This window comes from Juglans regia, chromosome 5 (assembly GCF_001411555.2).
Source record: "Juglans regia cultivar Chandler chromosome 5, Walnut 2.0, whole genome shotgun sequence".
NCBI lineage: Eukaryota > Viridiplantae > Streptophyta > Magnoliopsida > Fagales > Juglandaceae > Juglans > Juglans regia.
Genome location: NC_049905.1, coordinates 4,376,824 through 4,394,180, shown reverse-complemented (window position 1 = coordinate 4,394,180; position 17,357 = coordinate 4,376,824). Strand labels below are relative to the sequence as shown.

At 35.3% G+C, this 17,357-nt stretch overlaps 3 protein-coding genes across 6 annotated transcripts; 2 read left to right on the top strand and 1 right to left on the bottom strand.

The window, feature by feature from the left end:
• The first annotated feature begins 3,606 nt into the window (after positions 1-3,606).
• LOC109017847 (protein RBL) lies at positions 3,607-8,183 on the top strand. 4 transcript variants are annotated; one of them, XM_019000035.2, is made up of 5 exons: positions 3,607-3,735; positions 3,831-3,929; positions 5,285-6,372; positions 6,446-6,707; positions 7,774-8,183. In XM_019000035.2, exons 1-5 carry the CDS (start codon positions 3,717-3,719, stop codon positions 7,971-7,973), a joined length of 1,668 nt encoding a protein of 555 aa, XP_018855580.1. In that variant the 5' UTR covers positions 3,607-3,716; the 3' UTR covers positions 7,974-8,183. The 4 variants fall into 4 exon arrangements, with proteins under 4 accessions (XP_018855580.1, XP_018855583.1, XP_018855582.1 ...); XM_019000038.2 differs by having other exon boundaries at positions 3,621-3,735; positions 7,795-8,183; XM_019000037.2 differs by having other exon boundaries at positions 3,621-3,735; positions 7,792-8,183.
• Positions 8,184-12,941: 4,758 nt separating this feature from the next.
• On the top strand, positions 12,942-13,541 carry LOC109017845 (blue copper protein-like). The gene is made up of 2 exons (XM_019000028.1): positions 12,942-13,095; positions 13,336-13,541. Exons 1-2 carry the CDS (start codon positions 12,942-12,944, stop codon positions 13,539-13,541), a joined length of 360 nt encoding a protein of 119 aa, XP_018855573.1.
• An 826-nt stretch (positions 13,542-14,367) lies between these two features.
• On the bottom strand, positions 14,368-16,716 carry LOC109017844 (inactive protein RESTRICTED TEV MOVEMENT 2-like). Its single transcript, XM_019000025.2, has 2 exons — positions 16,489-16,716; positions 14,368-15,568 (listed from the first exon to the last, which is right to left on the bottom strand). The coding sequence occupies exons 1-2, from the start codon at positions 16,625-16,627 to the stop codon at positions 14,457-14,459; spliced, it is 1,251 nt and encodes a 416-aa protein (XP_018855570.2). The 5' UTR covers positions 16,628-16,716; the 3' UTR covers positions 14,368-14,456.
• Between the last annotated feature and the right edge of the window lie 641 nt (positions 16,717-17,357).

Sequence of the window (17,357 nt, the reverse complement as noted above, 5' to 3'; positions counted from 1 at the left end):
AAAATTATAGAGAAGATATTGATCCCTTCTCAAACTTTCTAATAAATGAAAAAAAGATGAGAAATCGAACAACTAGTGAATTATATATGTCAACCAATCTTAAAATAGGTTGTAACATGTAGGTTCAAAATTTGGACAATAAAATAAATTTACTTATTATTATTATTATTGTTATTATTATTATTATTTAGTATTTATCTGTTTATTTATTTTAGGTGTTTCATAAACATTTTTAAATCAATTATTAATTACTAATTAAGAGTCTGTTAAAATTTTTACTTCTTTGCGTTTTTAAACGTGTATAACTCAAATTGCAGTTCCCCCACGACTCAAACTGTCAAGATCACTTCCTTCACGCTTATCCCTCTAATCTCGTGACCAAACCGAGTCCCCCTCCCACCAAGAATTATTAGAACCATTTCAGGCCTCTGGCTTAAACACGTTAAATTCCAATCTCCATCTATATATTTTCCTCCTGTTGACTTCTCAATACACTGACACAACAAACAACACCACCTCAATTGAGAAATCAGCCTCCGTTTCACATAAACAAATAGAGTCTAGCCAGTCCGTGCTTCTCCACCACCCCGTTCGAAGGAGACCCTAGCTATGACTGGCATAGATTGTAGTCCAACTTCATCGTTTTCCATCTCTTTTATGGTAAGTTCTTGTCGATTTACACACTTCCTCTACCTAATTCCTTCTCCGTAACCACCATCAATACTAAATGTATTTTTGTTCTTTTCTTCTCTAGGTATTTCGCCACAAACAGAGGCCTTTCACAGTGTTTTCCACTGCTGTCGATCTTCACCAAACCCACCACAACACGGTGTCCCTCGGTGAGTTGAACTCTGACATACTCTCTCTTTTGTTTTGACCCTCTCATTCTTGAGCTAATGGCACATATCCCACTTATCTCTTAGAGTTTGCATCGTCGTTGATCTCTATCTACTAGCCACCGTTGTTGCACTCTGGCATTCTCTTGGTAAGACCACTCCAATATCTCTGTTTTCTTTCACCATCATTTTCTTTGGTCTAACAATATATTTCTCTGCTTCCGAAGCTTTTCCATCGCTGATCTTTGTCCATCCAGCCAGATCCGTCATCGCACGGCTTCTGCTTTCTTTCACGGTAAGCCCGAGCACCTCACTGATTAGCATGATGCCTTTCTTTTCTAGTGTTCGTCTCTTTATGTTTTCGTGCATTTTTGTTGGATCTCCTTCACTTTTATTTCAGCTTTGTCCAATAAAGCTCTGCACCTCTTTGCATATTACCAAATTACCCTTCACACAATACATTTTGTCTCTAGAAGCTGAAACCTTATTGTTTGCGTAATCTCATTTTTGCCCGTTTTATCGTGTATCACCATTTCTATTTTAGTTCAATTTTTCCATAAAACCTTTCATGTTTTTTAGTTAATTATAAAACTACTATTTGGGCTTTTGTCATGTATCAGCTTTCTCATAAGCCCTAAAGGCTTTTTGATTATTTCAAAATAATGCCCTCTAACCTTTTTAACTCCACTTTTCAGCTTTTGTAAAATGTCTCTTGAAATCTTTGGAGTGGTACGTTTTTAGTTTTTGCGTGGGCATGACAATATGTGTTTAAACTGGGTCTCTTTACTTCGGCCTATTTTTACTTATAGATGTAATATGTTGACTTGATTTTAATTTGGTTCTTGATGCATATAGTTGACACTTATACATTGTATACAATTTAAATTATATGAAGTCTTCATTTATAATTTGATTACGATAATAAATTACAAGAATTTGAATTTTAAGTATAATCAAGTTTAATTAGTAGGATGAATTTCCAATGTTTATTTTATTGGATTTTTGATAAAATTATTATGTTATATTATCAATTGGAAAATAAAGGAATATGTTGTGACTTTTGAATCATATTATTATTTCTTAATTTTAGCATATATCGAAATATTGATTAAATTATTCATATTAATTAATTAAATAGAATGTCATGACATTTTTTAAGAAATTAGTAACATATGGTATTCCGTATAGGTAACGATCTACAAGATAAGATTTTGGAATTTGCGATACGAGGTAAATAATTTGATCACAAATTAGGATCATCACAGTTCAGTTTATATAAATTATTATCAGAGCCAATTCTTTGATAGCCATTTTTTTATGTACCACTTATGTCATATGCAAGCATGTCACCAAGCACAGTACATGATCATGATCATGTCATTCAACATCATGTTCAAATTCAAAAATTTATAGTTATTTATTTCAGTATGTATATCATCCATTTCAAATTGTATAAAACACGTAAGTTATCTTAAGTTTAAGTGCAATATAATATCGGATCAATTTAATCAGATGACCCTTCAGATGCATGGTACCAATGCAGTTTTAGGATGGATGTGCAAGCCACTGACTCAAGTGTGGTCAACCATAGTATACCATAATACTATCAGCGATTCATTTTGCTGTAACGGGATGTGAGGCTTGTGCACAACCTTGCACACATAGTTAATAAGTGTGTTGGCCAGTCAGTTAAGTCAGATCATTTAGATAAATAAGATTAATTTGTTAATTCAGATAAATCAGTAATACATAGCATAAACATCAACATGAACAATCATGATTTAAGCTCTCAACATGAAAATTCTTATATTTATTACGTTTACGTTGTGATGAATTTCATACTAAATCTTCGATTCATTTTAGTCTATTTTATTTTGTAACCATCTATGCGAAGATGATGAACATGAGCAGACAAACCAGGATTAGAAATAACAGTTGATTGAGTCCTAGACTTGTTAGAATATTCTAATATTTTTATGACAATGGATTTTATTTAGTTTATTTCATTTAATATATATGGAGATTTATTATTTTTAAATGATTATTTTTATGAAATAAAATATAATATTTTTTGTTGGATTTATTTTATAAAAACTCTTGACACTCTTAACTCTTGAGAATGGGTGTTACATAGGCCCTCGTCATTATGCCAAAATAGAAATAGCCACATGAATTAACAAGATACACAAGCATAATCATTAATCAAATTCATGAACCAGTACAAAACGAATAAGATAGTGTGCCTTTATCAGCTCCAAAATCCCATAAAAACTAGGGCGACTTAAAAAAAAAATCTAAAAGATTGGTCAATCAGCCCTCTCCTTTGTTTTTGTAGATGAATTAAAATTAAATAAGATGAATTAAAATTAAAATAAAAATAAAATAAAATATTATTATAAAATATTTTTTTAATATTATTTTTATTTTAAAATTTTAAAAAATTGAATTATTTATTTTATTTTATATAAAAATTTGAAAAAATTATAATAATTAGATGAGATGAATTGAATAAGGGGATGTAAACGAGAACTTGGATAAATGCCGCCCACAGGGGAAAACAAATTGCAAAGAGGGGGAATGCTTTTGCGTTTGGTAAAAGAGGTTAGCCAAACAAAAGTAGGTTCGCACACGAAACGCAGCCGTTTCAAGGATTTAAATAAGTGGTCCTCGACGTGGCCAGATGCGGAACGTACACTTTCAAATCAACGGTCCAGATCTACTCGGGATTTTCTGGGTGTATAAAACTCCATTGGAGCCAAATTCGGAGTCCGGAGTTGAAGTTTTGCTTCTTCCTTCCTCCTCGGAACAACTCCACTCGTACGTTGTCTCTGTCTCTCTCTGTCCAATCCCTTCCTTTCTCTGAAACAAAAATCAAGACCAATGAACGCGCCCATAATCGGTGAGCTTCCGCTCATTCTTTCCCTCTTCAGACTTTTGTTAATTTTAACTTGAAAGCTTTTTTGGGTTATTAAATTTTTGTATGTTATTGTGAAGATCCACTGCAAGGAGACTTCCCAGAGGTGATTGAGGAGTATTTGGAGCATGGGGTCATGAAGTGCATTGCATTCAACCGCCGTGGTACCCTTCTCGCTGGTATGCGCTCTCTCTGTCTCTCTCTCTCTCTCGGGTGTTGAGTCGAAGAGAAAATTCCAGTGTGAAATATCTGTTTTCCCCAACGGTATAATTTGAACATTGTGTATGCAATTTTTTGGATTTTGCAATATCTATAGTTTATATTGATTTGTTGGGTGTCTTGGCCTGGTCACAAATGGCGGGGGAGTCTTAAAATTGTTGAAGAACTACTTATGTACTAACTGGAGAGTAAGTAAAAATTTCTTGTTCTTGCGTTTTCCCTTGCAAACTTTGTTTTTGGAACCTAGCAGAAGGTTTACACATTTTATGTTTTGGTAGCCACAGTGGCCATCTCTGAAAATCTGCAATTTTGCCAGTGGTTAACTTTTTGCCTATACTTGTAGCATCATGCTGGTCCTAGAAAGATTAGTTAGGGTGTTTAACAGTAGATTAAGGAAAAAAAAAAAAAAAGAAGAATATTTTGGAGCATGATTGTTAATTAGTCTTCTAGTTGAAAAGCTTTAAGCAAATTGCTCGAGTAATATCTATTTTCATAAAAAACTTGTGCTCCTTTACCACATGCGTTATATTAACCTTCATAATATTTTAAGATTGCTTTTACTCCAATGGTTACCAAGATTAACTATAGCTCACATCGAGTTTGGCTGATATTTTACTATAATTTTTTTCAGATGGCATATTTAGGTTAGTTAGCCATGACCAACTTTTTTTTAGGATATCAGCTTCAAAGTTGTTTTGTTTCCTTTGTTGTTCGTTGCCTAATTTAGATTATGGGAAGGATTTATCGACACAAGTGCTAAAGCAACAGTTACCATCATAATTGTAGCTTTCTGATATTTAATGGTTTTTCTAATTTATTTGGTTCATCTGAATCTGGGATTTTCATCTCTATGTTTCATTTGGATATGTTAGTTGTAGAGTTGACAAAACTTGGTTCCCTTGTTAAGTTTCGCAGTTGAGAAACTTCATCATATACTTTGTTTGAGTATTTTCGTTGCGGAAGAGAATATTTTGAGTACTTTAGTGCATACTAGACAGTAGATTCATCCATCAACTCATTTTCAGTAAATGCTAGTGCTGAGATTTATGTTGTGAGGTCTTTAAGTTAATGATTTTGCTTGTAACATTAGTGATATGAGAACTCTTAAATTTATCTCTCCTTTTTACTAATTATCTTTGCTTTAATTTTTCATCCAAATGCATTTATTCGCACATAGCTAAAGTGTTGCCTCTACTATCTTTTTTTGCCTTGGTGGTGCTGGGTAAAAACATGTAATTCTGATGCTTTCTTGTGACATTCTTGGGGTATATTCAAAGATCTTTACAGCTCGTGTTATGCTTGTTTGATTGACCAGCTGGATGCTCTGATGGGAACTGCATTATCTGGGATTTTGAAACCAGGGGCATTGCCAAGGAGCTCCGAGATAAAGACTGTATTGCTGCCATAACAAGTGTCTGTTGGTCAAAGTATGGCCATCGTATCCTTGTATCTGCTGCTGACAAGTCATTAACACTTTGGGATGTTGTCAGTGGCGAGAGGCTTACACGCACAACTCTGCAGCAAACCCCTTTACAAGCTCGTCTAAATCCAGGCTCCTCTACTCCATCTCTCTGCCTGGCATGTCCTCTCTCATCTGCTCCCATGATAGTTGATTTAAACACAGGAAGCACTACTATGCTTCCGGTCTCAATCCCTGACACAGGCAATGGAACTGTCCCTCAGTCACGCAATAAATTCTCAGATGGAACTCCCCCTTTCACTCCAACTGCTGCTTGCTTTAACAAGTATGGGGATCTTATTTATGTGGGGAACTCCAAAGGGGAAATTCTTATAATAGACCATAGGACTGTCCAAGTGCAAGCCATGGTTCCAGTTAGTGGCAGTGCTGTGGTCAAGAACATAGTATTCAGCAGGAATGGGCAGTATCTGCTTACAAATTCGAATGATCGTACCATTAGAATCTATGAGAATCTCCTCCCCTTCAAAGATGGGCTCGTAGCCCTTGATGACTTGGACAAGACACTTAATGAGCTAGATGGTGTTGAGAAGTTGAAGGCTGTTGGATCGAAGTGTCTAACACTTTTTCGGGAGTTTCAAGATTCTATCACAAAGATGCATTGGAAAGCACCTTGCTTTAGTGGTGATGGTGAGTGGGTAATTGGTGGTTCTGCAAGCAAAGGAGAGCACAAGATTTACATATGGGATAGGGCTGGGCATCTTGTGAAAATCCTTGAAGGTCCAAAGGAAGCCTTGATTGACTTAGCATGGCATCCTGTTCACCCCATTGTTGTGTCTGTTTCCCTGACTGGTTTCGTTTATATTTGGGCTAAAGATTATACGGAGAACTGGAGTGCATTTGCTCCTGATTTCAAAGAGCTAGAGGAAAATGAGGAGTATGTAGAACGAGAAGATGAATTTGATCTGGTTCCTGAAACCGAAAAGGTGAGAAGGCATTTAACTGGTTGAGCAGATCATTTCTTCACTTCATCGTTTCTTAAAATTTTGTGCCTTACAGGTTAAAGAATCAGATGTTAATGAAGATGATGAAGTTGATATACTGACGCTGGAGAAGAATTCAGCTTTCAGTGATTCAGACATGTCCCAAGAAGAACTGTGCTTCTTGCCAGCTATTCCTTCTCCTGACGTGCCTGAGCGGCAAGACAAGTGTGTTGAAAGTTCATCGAAGTTAGTGGATAGTAACCAGTCTGGATCCCCTCTTTCAGAAGAGGCCGAACCAAATGGGCACACAACAAACCATGCATCAAGTCCGCCTGAAGGTAATGCTCTATGCCTTCTATGTATTTTTCTGCAAGTCATTGCTACATTCATCCTTACTAGGAACAAGGCTAGCTACACTAGTCAAGTTTGGTAGTGTCCTTCCATCAGATTATTTTTACCAAAAATCTGGATTAAAAAACTCTAATGTTGATTTTGAAAGCCTAAGTTTCTAAGCTACCTGTGTCTGAAATTGTGTTTTTTTATTTTTCTGTACTCCTAGCCATTTCTTTCTTCCCTTGAAGCCATCCTTTTATAGACATCCCGTGTACTTGGATTGCACCCCCTTCTGTTTGGTGCTTTAAGTGATACTTACCAGAAAAGAGGCATTGCTCCTTAACTGTTCTGGAAGTGATGCTTGGTAGTGTTTATTCTTTAATTAGCAATCCCATATGATTTTCCAGTTCTGTTACTCGTAACACCCCAGTGAAACACTCCCCCGTAACACCATTGACGTGACAGGCATTAATATGCTACACAAGTGTTATGCTGCCTTGACTTTTTGCCACGCCAATGGTGTTACATGGGTATCACACATATTAATGTTATAAGCAGAATTTTTCATGATTTTCAGGTCCTTCGATAGATTTCTGTTGTAAGAGAGCAATTACGTATTTTGAAAAATAAAAATAAGAAAATTCATGCCTCAGTAAACATTTGATGGAGTGAAACCTTTTAAGCTTTTATTGCGTTAATGACAAGGATTCTCTGAATTTCTCTAACACGGTATTTGGGGGAGAAAACATCAAAAAAAGGTTTGGAAAACCAAAGACTTAAGGCACGTTTGGATAATGAGAAAACATGAGATGAGAGAGATGATAAATTGTTTGGTTTGAATATTTAACTTTATAATATTTTTATTTAACTTTTTCTCCCTCCTTTTCAAAAATTCAATAAAACATCTTAATTCAAATCATTTTACTACTATTCACAGATTTTTAGATACCCCAAGTGTCCAAACAAGCTAATCTCCTATATTGTAAATAAATTGGAATATCTTTCTTAGCCACTTAAGCTTGTAATTAGTTCAGTATTAGTTTCCTTAAAATGAGGCACTGACTCATGCAGTTGTAGATAATTCTGCAGCAGAGGATGCAGGAGGATCACGCATGAAAAGAAAGCGGAAGCCTTCAGAGAAAGGGTTGGAGTTGCAGGCAGAGAAGGTCAGGAAACCTAAATCTTCCGGTAGATTGTCAAAAGTTAAAAATAAATCTGTGGTTGATCAAGATAATGGCAATGGCTTTCATGGGGATGATGTCTCAGATTAGTACAATTAGATTTTAGTTCTTATTTCTTTTTATCTGTACTTCCTAGTTCTCTCTTCACTTGGGTCTTTCCTGCTAGACAACTTAGAGGCTTTTAGTTTTTTCTTCTTCTATAGATGTTGTGTTTTTCCTAGCTTTGAATTTTCTCCGCACATGTTCCAACAAGTTAACAAGCGGTGAAATCACGAAAATAGAAAGAACTTCGGTTCCTCATCCAAATTTCTGCAGTGTTTACATATTATCAAAGCATTGAAACTTCACAAATTTTATTTTATTTTTTATTTTTTATTTATGTCGGGAATCTCTCTAAAGCAGGCCCTTCTCTAAGGAGACAGGTGTTTTCTCAACTCTTTTTGGATTCGATTCTTTTGTCTTTGGGTTCATCTCCCCCCTCCCTCGATGATAACTTAATTGACACGCAGAACAGAGGGATGCTGCCTTTGCAAACCTACTTGGTAGTAAAAAATATTGACTTTCTTACATGGAACTGCTCCTGATACCAAGAAAAAAGATCCTTGAATTTGGACATTAATATATTGCATGTAAAAAAAAATCACGACAGCTTTCTGTTATAGGTCATTTTAATTATATACATATATATAAAATATCTGCAAAATATTGTTTTGATAACAATCAGCACACTAGTGAAGTGAAGTGGGTCATTTTAAATATTGTTTTTTTTTTTTTTGATGGGGAGGAGTTTGGTCCGGGGAACACAGGTGAGTTTGGATTTCAGACTCATTTTAATTCATCATTACAATTTTTTCAAATTCAAATACAAAATATAATAAACAATTTAATTTTTTCAAATCTCAAAATAATAATAATATTAAAAAATAATATTCTAACAATATTTTATCATCTCAATTCAATTTAACTCAACTTACTTTAACATCTAAACACACCAAAACGTCTTATATGTACGGATAAAATGGGTTTACCTTTTATTAGACGTTGGGAGGTTTGTTGGGAATTTCTCTTTTGGGGCATATTTTATTGATGTAATTATGGTAATTTTTCCGCCTTGATAAGGTTTTTTTTTAATAAAATTGTGGAGGTGCTGTCCTCCTTCAATAAATAAAAAAAAAAAAAAAAAGAAGTGAAGTGGGTTTTGCAACGATGAAAAGGTATTAGGGTTTTAATCATTTTATAATCGATATCACAAGTGATGTATCGATGCACAAACATTGCAAGTAGCAAAGTTCATCGCTATATTTTAATACAATAGTTGATGATTGAACTGGTACAGTGGCTTGTTTGTTCTTACCTCCAGAGGTCGAGAGAAGAAATGGAAGGCAGTCGATCAATATAACAAACTGGAAATCCACATGATCTTGGACGTCTTATTATTGCCAAGAGTTCATTTTCTTTCAAATTATGGCACCCAACCTACCCCAGTCTCCTGCACACAACACAACACATTGAAAACAACACACTTGACAAGAATGGCTTGGTTAATGTAGCTTGAATACGTGGCAATGGCTCAGTTATGTCACTTTATTTATCACACTTATTAGACCTTACAGACATTATCCAAATTTTATATTTAATAAGAGAAATAATGGTTGTAGTCGTGAGTATGCAAGCATTATACAATCATTTTGAAAAAAGTGAAAAATATGGAATTCACATAAAAAAAAATTAATTTTTTAACAGTAGACCAAAAGAGACTGCATGACGCTTGAGCACTCTACGACTGTATATAACACTACTCATTTAATAATTATATAATATATGATTCATAATCTATGTAGGTCTATTAATTTAAATAATTCTAATAGTCACTTGACTTTGGTTTCATTCTGCACAATCCATTAATTTTTTTTTTTAATCGGTAGGCAAATTTTGTAGTTTGCTTTTGCCATCCAACCTTGAAAAGAATACAGGCAGAGGCCTCGCCACGGCTGTGAGATCTCCCTTGATTTGTCACCAAAGTAAAATGATTTAAGATAATTTCCTCATTACTTGATAAAAGAAACATGCCAACCCAATGGATGTTGTGTAGGAGGCCCCTTCTCAGTATTCCCTGAATGATGTATATTACTATATTAGCAACAGCAAACTCAATGATGCTTGATATATGGGCATTGTACATTTTGAAGGTATATCTGAAGTACACATAGCACTGGTGGCAAAAGGAACATTTTAGCCAGCCCTAAGTGGAAGGGACAAAGGCTTCGTTGAATTGATCGAGTAAAGGTTACTATGAGCTAATCGACATTAGAGAAATGTCTAGAAAAGGAAGGTTAGTAGAGCACATGCATGACTCTTCATTTCTGTTTTAGATGGGAGATATGGCAGAGAGCTTTGACAATGAACCCAATATGTCTTGAGTATGCATGCAGTTCATCCCAAGTCCGCCCTCTGACCATTCAGTTGCACCCTAACATGAGGTTCTTCTGGTAAATCATATTGAAATAGAAATGTTTTGACAAGGAACCCAATATGTCTTGAGGGAGGAATGCTGATTATAAAGGTAATGCCTGAGGTCTAAAAGCTTGATTCAACTGCTAAAGCAATTGAACCTACCCTGTGAAAAGAGCAACCATGCTATCAATGACTAGCAACTTCACATGATGCTCGAGGATTGAAACCTTGATTCTTTGCAAATTGGGTAATATTTTAGACACATTTCAGTAGTCTTTTTTATTAATTATTAAATAAATGTCTGTTTCTAGGAGAAAAGGAAGATCATGGTAGGGGGAATTTAAGACAGCACCAGACACATAAAGTACAGCATTTGATAACTAAAAGAAAAACTCTCCATTTGCATCAGCTAATTGCTTGATAGCAGTTGAAGATCATATAATTTAGATAGTGGGAAGAAAAAAGATCTACATAATGAGAAAAACAGAGACTGAAAGGATACCAGAGCTGAGGAGACTCTCACTCCCCAGAGTGTACAAAAAAGTGATGGTCCAGCCAGGTCAAATCCACCGGGTCTTTATTGGATCACAGAGGCACTGTCCCGTTATCCCTCCACCGTCAGGAGCGGGGGGTTGTCGCTGCTCTGTGAAACCAGCCTGAACGCTTTGCCCCCAACCTCTAGGAATCACACGTGACCCGAGGGCCTTCGCCCAGATCACATGCCTCAATCTCTTGACTTGGAGTGGGCGGGCCAGTAATAAGCCATCGGTGTAACCCGTCCCGGATGGCATATGCCAGCGTCCGATCACTTTAAAGCCCCCACATGGGTAACAGGCTTGCGTTGCTAAGCCCGGCGATCATCACAACCTCTTTGTGGTCTTATAAAGTACGGAGTTTTCTTGCTTCTCATCGATGTGGGAGTTAGTTTTGGACATAGAAAGATTAGGATCAGCGCAACTGCTTACAAAATAGCACCATTGTTTCATCAAGCATATATCCTTTCTCTTCTTTCTGGTACAACTTCTTCGATTTTGCAATACAATGAAATCTGGGGCCCTTATTTCATCCTTTCTCATCTGTCTTCCATTGTTTCTTATAAATAATAATTGTAGAAAAAAACCCAAACAATTATTCTCGTCCTTCCATTTTGTTTTGCAGACACATATGATAATATTTATAACAATTGAGACGATAAACTTCAATCTGCATGCAAGGGTTTAAGGTGGTGTTGCCAGGCCAATCAAGGGAACACCACAATCTAATTCCTGCAAATGAAGAACAGAAGGGACATTGAAGGGGCAAGGAATCTCTTGAGAATTGCTGTCCAAGTTCTGTTACTCAGGGCTGTGAATACTGTTGTCATTGCTTCAGATGAAATACATGCAGGGTCTTCTCCCTCATGACGATTCTCTTCTAAAGAAATGTATTAACCCCATGGATTCTTCTAAATAAATGTATTTTAAATGACACACACACACTGACACACACACTCACTTTGAGAGTTTTATGATTCCAGAAGATGATCAAGAGTTTGGTGTCACCAGGGCGGCTGCTAGTGTTATGTAATCAATCCGTGATTAGTAACTTATAGTTTGATTCATAATAAGACTTTATAAAATTAAATTCACAAATTATATAACTTATTGTGATGTATCAGATTGCAAAACTCTTTTAGATTTGATGTTTAACATCTAACTACATTGTCAACTTCATTCTTGTGAGATCTTTTTAAAGAATTAGACGATCTATTTGCAAACTTTTTTATTGGCGCACAAAATATTTTATTAACGTAAAAGCTATCATATCAAGTACAAAAAAAAAAAGAATTGTTACAAACACAAAGAGATTATACAAAGTAAACCCACAAACTGATATGATTTTATGGAATATGTTAGATCTACTTTAAAATAAAAATAACTTTACAATCTGACGTACCACATCAAACCACATTAGTTTGTAGGTTTACTTTTATGTAATTTGTTTGTGGCTAAAGTATTTTCTATTTATAAATAGCAAAACTTTCTAAATGCTACATATTACACTATCATTCAACTTTCATCCCTCAAGATAAAATGTGATACTTTTACCACATTTGGTCATCCTTGATTTTTTAAAGAAGATCTTTTAAAGATTGATGGATAACGCCCCTCCATCAGAGTGAAATTAATAAAATGGGATGAGTATGATTTGTAGAACTTTCCAGTTGCATACATTTTCAGGTCTTTAATTCTTTGATATTAAACCTGTGTAGAATAACTTTTTAGTTTTTATCACTATTTATATACCCCCACAGAAAGCTCAAAACCTTGCATGTGTATACCCTCAACATCGTCGTATAGCTTGTTGATCATAGGAAAGCACGACCACGTCGACCAGCAGCAAAAAACAGAACAGTGGGAGGGTCTTGCTGTATACTTTAGTTATATCAGAACGGTATTACCGAAGAACTAATTAACTAACATCTATCGGGACGATTCCTTTTGTTTGGTTTGAAGGGTAATATGAGATATAAGTGTCATCAGGTTCCTATTACTTTCAGAAAAAAAGCCTGTGTTTCTTTTACAGGGAAAGTTTGAGAAGAACTAGCTCAACATGTTGCGAGCAATGGCTTTTACAGCTTTTTGGATTGCACTTCTGGTCCTTCTGCGAGCAGTACATGCAAAAGAATACGTTGTTGGAGATGAAGAAGGCTGGAATTCTAACGTTGATTACTATGCATGGGTTGAGGGCAAGACTTTCTATGTTGGAGACACATTAGGTAATTAATCCTAGTACTAACAGAATCTAAACTTTCTATGCTGTAGCTTCCCAGAGATCATCGAGTTTTGTGAAATTTCTACTTAGATTAAGGTTCTGAAGTGATTTGGTCTTGTGAGATTGAGGTAATATTTGGGATTTATGTGAATGGTAACATTAATCTAGTGAAAAAATTCAGCAAGAACTGATTTAAATTTCCTTTTCACCAGTGAATTTACATATTTGCTTTCATGTTTGCTAGTTTTCAACTACAACCAGGACGATCACAATGTCATTGTAGTCAATGCTACTGGATATGATAAGTGTCTGTCATCTCCAAATTTGGGAGTCTTCAACAGCAGCAACGACAGGGTAACCTTGACAACTCTAGGGGACAACTATTATATATGTCAATGGCACTGCGATTTCTCAGACCAAAAGCTGATGATCACAGTCATGAGGAAGTAGATGCTGGCACCAGAATCTTCACCCGCATTACCGCCCTCCGTAGCAAATTAAACATGGTCGGAAACCTTGGAGGAGATTGAGACTTTCCTAATGACTAGTTTGCAGCTGTTGCATGTTTGAGTTTGAATTTCGCTTCGACAATTGGCCTAGCTAGAATCTAAAAGCTTTATATGCAATTGAGCTCTGAAGAGTCTTCAGGAATTGTGTATAATGGGATAACACAATTGAAGGTTGTATAAATCAGCTCTTCAAATGAAGTCAATTGCTTTGTCTAGAACAAGGATGTTCAGTTTGTTTTCCTGTTCCCTTCTTTGATGTTAAATATAAAAAATACAAGCCTACTGTATCTTCAAACTGGCTGGTGTTTCTCTTAAAATCAGAGGCATGGAAATTTCTTTGCTTGTCCATATCGTCTTTAGTTGCTACTAATCATGTCTTCAGATTTATCTGCAAGCAACATTCTTGCAAATCAAGCCATAGGAGTGATCCCATGTATGTAAAAGACAGCCTTGAATTTCCAGCTCATTTTTTTTTTCCTTTTTGATCGGTAACTTAAATTCCCAACTCATAACCAAGAAGATCAATACAAGGGGAGAAGTTATGGATAGCATCTCAGACCCTTTTCCTATTAACAAGTAGCTGATCTCAATGTCTTTTGCAATAATCAAATCATTTACGAACTCATCTTTCTAGTTAAGAAATTCCAGATAAAATATTAACCAGATCTTCCTTCGGTTGTGATCAGAATAAGGAACATGCAGAATTGAACACGATTAGGTGCAGAATATCTCAAATTTTATCGTTGTATTTCACATGAGTCCATGCCTGCTATATATATTCCGCATAATGAAATTCATAGATTGTTTATGATTACAACTTCAAGCTTTTGTTAACGTGTAGAAATTAACATTAGAACTACTTTTCGGATTTTCCAGAGGAGCCATAGCTGTAGGAGACATAAGCTCCAAGTGCCACAAGCACGACCACTGCTGCACCTATATTTATTAGCATCTTCCTGTCTTCTTCATTCATCCTCTTGGCTAGATCATTCACTCTCTGCTTAGCAGAACCCATCATATTCTTTAGTCCCATCCCTTTCTCAGAACTGAAATCCTCCTTAGGCTTCTCTTTCTTAACACCGGAAGGTCTCTCTTTCTTCTCCTTTCCGGTCTGTGCAATCTTTGGCGCAGTGGTTTCAGGCATGACAGAGTCTCTGCTTTTCTCGCCACTCTCCCTTCCCTTAACCATTTTACTTTCCACAATTTTCTCAGGTTCTTTTGTTTCTCCAGCCTTCCCATTTCCCTTAACCATTTTACTTTCCACAATTTTCTCAGGTTCTTTTGTTTCTCCAGCCTTCCAATTTCCCTCAATCAGTACATCTTTCTTTGGAATGGACTTCTGATCAACCTGCTTAGCGCTTGACTCCATACTCGTTTTGTCCATTAGCTTCAGAGTATCTGTGGTTAAAGCAGCTTTTGGGGGAGCTAAGTCTTGACCCATCTGTGCTTTCGGCTCGGTGGTGGCCGTGGCTCCCGGTGGACTCTGAGATTGGCTACTCTCTACAACCCTTTGTCTTTCGTTAATGGCAGTTGAAGCTGCTTTTGGGGGAATATCTTCCAAACCCTTTTCCATTTTTGGCTCGGTGGCAGCCCTCTTGAGACTCGGAGGTCGAGCGATCTTCTCCTCCATTGGTTTTTCAACCCCAGAAGTTGAAGCAGCAGGCGTAGGAGGAATCTGCTCTGGAACCTCTGGAAGCTTTGGTTGGGGAGTAGACTTTGGAAGGCTTGGAGCTGCTTTTGCCGTTTTGTCTTCTGCAGCAGGACCAACTGTTGCTATCTTGGGCATTGTAATGGTGAGAATCCCACTTAGAAACTTTGCTTGAATTTTGTCGACGTCGCAATTTTCTGGAACTGAGAAAGTTTGGTTGAAACGGCTCCATCTATTGTCTTGACGAGGCCGCTCTCCCTGAATCCTTAGCGTACGAGAGGAGTTCACGTATCTGATTTTTATTCTCTCCTTCACAAAACCTGAAAACGTAAAGGCTTTTATACATTCCGGGGAATTGCTGTAATTCCAAATTTAAGGCCTAATCACAATTTATTTCATTTGTTCATTATAATTTTTTTTTAATTTTTACATAAAATATAATAAAAAATTTAATTTTTTTAAATTTTAAAATAATAATAATATTAATAAATAATATTTTAATAATATTTTATTTAATTTTTAACTTTCATCTCAACTCATTAACTAAACATTACCTAAAAGAAAATATTTTTTTTCCCTTAAACTCCGACAAAGAAAAAAAGATAAAACTAGTAAAATAAATCATATAACATTTATTATTATCCATATAAATATTTTGGACAACATTAAATGAATAATAAATATTTTAAAACTTATTTCATTTATTGATCTCTCTTAAGATTGCACGAACTCGAGAGGACCTTAATCCAATGTATAACATATATAATTTTCGAAGCAATTCATGTTAATAAATGTCCATAAATTTCTAATTTAAGTTGAAAGTAACTTTTTTGAGATTTTAAAAATTTAAAACACTTCCACTAATTTCATATAGGAAAATACTTTAGTCACACAGAAATTATACAAAAGTAAACCCATAAACTGATGTAACTTGATATGATATGTCAAATTGTAAAGTTATTTTTATTATAAAACAGATCTAACAGACTCTATAAAACCATATCAATTTGTTTTCATATACAACTCTTTTATCTTTTATTTCTTTCTTTCTTTGAATCAATAATCGAAGAAGGCTACGTTTAAATTACTCGATAATGCGAGTGGACGACTAGTAAATATAGAAATTCATATATACTTGTGGTTTTTTTTTTTTTTTTTAAAGTAATGAATCTGAAAGCGTAATCGAAGAAATTCATCAAATAAAATGAAGTAAGTGGCTATAAAGATATATTAAACACACCAGGAAGATGAACTTGTATAATATGTTCTGTTGCTTCTTGCTTCTGTTCGTATTTTGGCTGGAAATCCTCATATACGGGACGGACAGCTTGTGGTGGAGGGGCTGTAGTAACCACCCCAGATTGTCGCTTCATTGCCATATCTCTGTTGCTTTAGGTTTTGAATTCTTTCTTCTTCTTCTTCTTCTTTGTGTGCAGATCAAAAGTTAAGGCTTTCGAATGTGAAAAAAATGTTGGTTTTGTGTACCTTTTTATATGGGGTGAGATTTTTGAGTTTTCTTATCAACGAGTCTATACCTTGTTGGCTGCATTGGTTTTTGTGATGATTTTGTGCGCTTCTGAGAGTAATCCTTTTCGGTTGCTTTGGGGTTATGATGATCATGTTAATGGGTTTGCAATTCTCTGGCAAGTCATGGTATAACTTCTTCTACAAATAAAGGCAAGAGTTCCTTCTTCATCCAGCAAAAAATAAAAAAAATGTTCTTTATCTAGTCTAAAATGAGGTCTGCCTCGTTCGTTTGTTTTAGCATATAAGATAAGATGAATTGAAATTAACGTTAAAAGTTGAATAAAATATTATTAGAATATATTTTTTTAATATTATTTTTATTCTGAAATTTGAAAAAATTGAATTGTTTATTTTATTTTGTGTGAGAATTTGATAAAGTTGTAATGATTAGATGAGATGAATTGAAAGAAGTTGTAAAAACAAACGAAGCCTTTAGCATTTGTAGCTGGAGATTGAAATTTATCACTAGGCCAGTGCGTCTGTATGTAATGATACACGTTCAATCTTTACGATTATGTAAAATTTGAAAATCAAATAAAAAAAACTCTAATATTTCTAACAAAGTGTGCAGAAATGACTGTA

What these genes read in the sequence shown, in the direction of transcription:
- LOC109017847 (XM_019000035.2), top strand. An exon ending in CCGTGGTACCCTTCTCGCTG is followed by an intron (nt 3,930 to 5,284) that starts GTATGCGCTCTC and finishes TTGATTGACCAG; the next exon opens with CTGGATGCTCTGATGGGAAC. An exon ending in TGCATCAAGTCCGCCTGAAG is followed by an intron (nt 6,708 to 7,773) that starts GTAATGCTCTAT and finishes TGACTCATGCAG; the next exon opens with TTGTAGATAATTCTGCAGCA.
- LOC109017845 (XM_019000028.1), top strand. Translation starts at nt 12,942, where the DNA reads ATGGCTTTTACAGCTTTTTGGATTGCACTTCTGGTCCTTCTGCGAGCA. An exon ending in CTATGTTGGAGACACATTAG is followed by an intron (nt 13,096 to 13,335) that starts GTAATTAATCCT and finishes CATGTTTGCTAG; the next exon opens with TTTTCAACTACAACCAGGAC.
- LOC109017844 (XM_019000025.2), bottom strand. Translation starts at nt 16,627, where the DNA reads ATGGCAATGAAGCGACAATCTGGGGTGGTTACTACAGCCCCTCCACCA. An exon ending in TATACAAGTTCATCTTCCTG is followed by an intron (nt 15,569 to 16,488) that starts GTGTGTTTAATA and finishes TTACGTTTTCAG; the next exon opens with GTTTTGTGAAGGAGAGAATA.